A 5,346-nucleotide genomic window follows, 5' to 3' on the forward strand; every position below is an offset into this window, starting at 1 on the left:
TTTTCAAATCCTTTCCACATTTGTTTTTTGAAATAAGCTGAGTATTTTGATTTTCTACCTCATTTTTTTTTCAAGAAATGCTTCAATCATCCTTTTTCTTTTGTGTTTGCCTTGCATTACTTAAGTTTTCATATATTAACTAATATAAAATATATTTTGTAATACATAAAAACGCTTATATAAATATTATATAAAATGCACACACTTATCTGATCTCTTACAAACAGGGATTGTGGCTTTGTTGTATGAGCTCTTATTATGGACCTGGCTGGCTGGCTGGTTGGCTCGCTCAAAGGGGATGGATGTTTCCTTTTTGCTGCTTAAGCATTTGGAATGTGCTGCTTTACGATTAGCTCGTTGTCTTCTACTTCTATATGTGCTTGATAAATTATCGTTATCTATTTTTTTTTTAGATTTTTTGGAGATCTATCAGATCTCAGTGACTGTTTGATTTGTGTGGGTGTATGATTTTTGTAGAACGATGAAAGAACATTATTAATAAATTAAATAAATTAAATAAATATTTATAATAAATTAACAAACAAAAAAATTAATAAAAAAAAACATCGTTTTGTTCTTTTCTTTTAAACTTAAAGCAAAAAAGTCTAGTTTCTTATGGTCTGCTTAAAGGGGTTTAATGTTGAGGAATATGGAGGGGATTGTTAAAAATTTCCCCGTTTATCTCATTCATTGATTGGAAATGTTAACCAAAATGCCTTCGTCAAAGACTCTAAAGGCTAGGCATTGAGACTTCGCTATAGCTCGTTTGGCCGATTGCATTTTCTGTTAACCATTTCCATATTTTCGTTGTAGTCGTTGTTGTTTCCCCATCTTCGGGGAAAACCACTTTCTCTTCCTGTCATGTCACGTCATAGGTCATGCTAAAATAAATTTCGTTATCAGTGTTGAAGTCGTTGGGTTATGTCTTACGGGCATTGTGACAATTTTCTTCAATAGATATCCTGATTTAGGCTTTTGGCTTTTGGGCAGTATAGGCCAAATCTTGGGCATCCAAAGAACGTCCCCAACCACCATGGCCAGAGCTACCATAGGAGCCCGATGAACCAACATCAGCACTGTAGCCACTGCCATAGGAATCGTGACCGCTGACCGAATGGCTAGAACTGTGATGGGGATGGGCAACAACTTCATAGGTCACATGCTTCTCTTGTGACAACAATTTCTTTAGACCAATAACAGCAGAGAGAACCAAAGCAATTTTGCCAATCAACAAAGCCTTGCCGGCAATCAAGGCAATAGCACCCAAAAGCAAAGGCAACAAAGCAGCAGCCTTCAAGGCAATCAAGGCAATGATGGGGCCCAAGATCTTAGCAGCCTTCTTCTTCTTGCCACGACTTTCTTCGGGGGCATTGGGATCATCGGAGCCAAACAAACCTTCGGATACATCTTCCAAAGCGCGACCAGTCGAGCTTACAGCATTAACAATATCAGCACCATTCAATTCCACCTTAATGGTATGGGTATTCAGGAAGCTGGCAATACGACTCATGGCCAAAGATTCGAATGATTCATTGCCCGAAATGGAACGGGCGGCATCTTGGGCTGGAGCATCGGGTGAGCGGACAACGGTTACACCTTCTGTTAAGGCGAATTGATCCCTAGCTCCCAAAACTTTGTCAACAAAGTTGAATAACTTATATTTCACACACGAAACAGAATCCTTGCGCAGGCAGTCATTGTAGATGCTATCCACGATATCGTTGTCGGAGCCCACAGCGTTGCGGGCATGGCCACGGGTTTCTTCGGCGGGTAGGGCTGCTGCCAGTGAGACTAAACACACAACACTGATTATTACAAATTTGTGAGCCATTTTATTTGTTTTTGTATTGTTTTTTGGTTTTCGTTTTTTGTTCTTGTTTTTAACTTTTCGTTATAGTCCTTTATGAGATATTTTCTCAATTTGGAAATTTCTCAACACCACACGACACTTTCTCTTATTCGTAACCGTCACAAACACGACATAAACACACCGTCGCTAGCTTTCTTCTTTTGTTTACTTTTTGGGTTTGGCCGAAACGCTTGTGTTAACGTTTGAACGTGTAAGGATGAAATGATACAATTTCCCCATGGCCTTACAATTTATATACGAAAGCCTAATGTGAAGAGCTCAACATGGCCATAAGCATGGAAGCCCGTTTGCCATCACCTTAGAGTTGCTCAACAACATTTTCTTCTTTCATTCATGCATTTAGGAGGTATCGGCAGCATGAGTTTTTCTCTGAAGCAGAGACGTTATCGCTACCATCCACGTAAATTTCGTTGTAATAAGGCAGATGTTTTCAAGTTAACAGAGATGCAAACGCAGACATTAATGTCTTCGCTAAAATATGTTGGCGTTTGTGTCTTAAGTCTTTTGTTTTGCCTCAGCTCTATGGCTCAATCTTTTCTCAGCGATTGCCCATGACTTTGATGCTGCCTCTTCGTGTAGTTTCAACGTTAATGTCTCTGTTGCTGCTTTGGTAGTTGTTGGCGCTTCGCTCAAACTTCGTTGACTTTTTGGCGAAATATCTCAGTGAGTCGTAAACCAGTTTTGTGACTCTTCTCTCACACATGTCGTTCATAAAATGCTTTCGCTAAAAAGTGTTTATTTTCATTTTGGATTTGTTTTTGTTTTCCTCCAAAAACAAAAACAAAAACTTAAGTGCAACAAATTCATGTAACATTACCAACTTTCAATGGCTTCAGGTTGTTATTACTAGTGGTGCTGTTGGTGTGTTGTTTTTCGTTTAACTTGACCATAAAATAAAAAATATCAGACTTGCCGTCGATCTTCCTTAAATGTTTATATCTTCCTTTTGTAACTTTTTCTTTTTTGTATGGTATTTTTTTACGAGCATGAGATGAAATGAGATTTCGATAAGACTAAAGGGTATTTCATCATATCTCTGAAAAGTAAAAGTGAATTTATACCCGATTAATGGCTTCCTCTTGGAGGATATGGAAAGGGCATCGAAAACTAAAGACTAAACCAATTCAGAGTTAATTAACTTTTACCGTTACTTAAATTATTTGTGGCATATTTTCGTATAGTTCATGTAGACATACTGGCCCTAGACATAGATCAGTGTGACGAGTGCGAAAATACATTAATTTGGTATTGTTAAAATACTAATAGTGTGGGTGCTTATTCTAAAATAATTCTTGTAGCAAAAATATGGAATAAAGCATATGCTACAAATGGATATGTAGATTGTATGATGTATGGTGGAAAACCATAGCAATATAGACACCTGCTGTGAATTCTGATTGACAATGGATTTGAGCCTGTAAGAACTACTTTTAATGTGACAATAGTATATAACTGGGATCAACCAAGGCGATTATGTACAAAGCCGTTGTTTGGCTATATAAAAATATCCAAGATTGCTTAATGCATCGAAATTGCAATATAAGATGTCACCCTGGATTTTCGTTAGCTCAATTAGGGTAACCGGATCGGATGAGGCAGGTATGTTAAGTTCAGTCGCCTCCTGGGACTGTGTAAGGATCCACTAAACTCTTCGAAATAAGACCAAAAGTATTTATCATTCTCGCATGAGTGGAGGTTAGTTGGTGCGTGGGTGCGGGAGTATACGTAATAAACCTAGACACCAATTTTTACATTTTTGTAGGCAAAACTGTGTGAGTTTAAACAAAACAGAGGATGGGAGGCAAGAACACTATAAGGCAAACGGGTTAAATCCAGCTAAAAGAGAGTAAGTCGACGAGTACCTCCATCTTCAGAAACGATCACGAATACGGACAAAAGAAATTGGAATAGTATATATGTTACCTTATTGGATTAATAAGGTAACAGCAGGGAGAGTATGAATAACAGGGATACCAATAAAATGTATAAAAATAATATTAATTAAAAAAATTATTGAATCATTTATTTTGTAATCAAAGTTACACACAGAAAGAGAGAAGTTCACCACTGTGGTATCACAATGGCTGAATAGTTTAAGTGAGTCTGAAATATCGGGCTACCACTATACCTAACCTAACTTACACACAGTACAAATTTCACCTATATTTTTCAACATAAATCCTAATTGAATATATAAAATATTCTATAAAAAGTTAATTGATTCAATCATATTTTATATAATATTTGTTGTTTTGATCTCAGCTTAAAAACCATTACGTTGACTAAACTACAAGAGTAGCTTAACCAACAGAGGAAAATAATGTTTGTCCAATTTATTCGGGCAAAGCCCTATAGACTGCAAGATGGTTGGATGAACGCACGTTTCGGAATTACCACATTCTTCATCAGCATCCTCTACTTGCAGCAAACTATCAACCAATTATCAGAACAAAATTTTTTAATTATTACAAAAATTAGCCAAATAAATTAATTGAAACAATTATTATTTTTTTTGTTAGGATCAATCACAGTTTTAATTAAAATTAAAATCTCAATTAACTTTGAACAAATATTCAATAAAAAAATAAAATGAGTCAATTAATTTTGTTATCAAACCATAAATTAGTTACACACCGAAAAATATCACCAATATAATTAAAATCTTAATTAAATATAAAATATGTCATAACAAGTTAAATGATTAAATCAATGTTTAATCAAAACAGAAATTAGCTAAAGAAATTAATAAAACTATTTAAATTTATAATATCGTGATTGAGGTAAACAATATTTTTTCTGTGCGACGTATATTTCTGCCGGTATGAGGGGGAGAAGACAAACCTACTCTTTACTACATAATTGACTTCACCAATATAATCTGAACGATCGATGTTGAAAATTGAATTGAGGCAAAGTATTTTATCTTCGCCAATTTAGATGTAATTTAATTTTGAATATATATCAGACATAAAACGATTTGCTTTTGTAATTTCTAAAAATCTTGTTGGCTTTTGGTTGCATTTTTCTGATACGTATATTTCCCATATTAACTGTTGAGATTGTATTTGATTGATTTTGTCTAGATTTCTTTTATTTCGGAGTTATGAACATACGTCAGACATTGAAGAACTTCGTTTTTATAGCCGAGTCTCCTCCGGGTGTCATACTTGTTTATTTTTTATGTAGTAATGCCTATAACCATAGTTTGTTCGAAGACCTTTACGTTTCTTCGCAGCAAAGATCTAATTCCTCATAATTTCTTATATATTTATTTCTTTGGACATTTTGCTCTCTTCCCTTAACCTATTACACTGCCCATAAAATGCAGTATATTGGAAAGTTTAAAACTCCTATTGCAACATATTGTAATTTAATATGATCTCATACATGTCCAAATACCAAGCACCTGTACTTTTTTTGCATTTTATTGTTATTTTCCCTTTTACTTTTCTTTTCTTTTTGGTTTGAATTGAAGT

The 5,346-nt window shown here is 35.0% G+C and overlaps 1 protein-coding gene across 1 annotated transcript; it reads right to left on the bottom strand.

Moving 5' to 3' along the window:
- Positions 1-394: 394 nt before the first annotated feature.
- Osi7 (Osiris 7) lies at positions 395-2,079 on the bottom strand. Its single transcript, XM_075292549.1, has one exon. It carries the CDS (start codon positions 1,829-1,831, stop codon positions 968-970), a length of 864 nt encoding a protein of 287 aa, XP_075148664.1. The 5' UTR covers positions 1,832-2,079; the 3' UTR covers positions 395-967.
- Between the last annotated feature and the right edge of the window lie 3,267 nt (positions 2,080-5,346).

This window comes from Haematobia irritans, chromosome 1 (assembly GCF_050003625.1).
Source record: "Haematobia irritans isolate KBUSLIRL chromosome 1, ASM5000362v1, whole genome shotgun sequence".
NCBI classification, from domain to species: Eukaryota; Metazoa; Arthropoda; class Insecta; order Diptera; family Muscidae; genus Haematobia; species Haematobia irritans.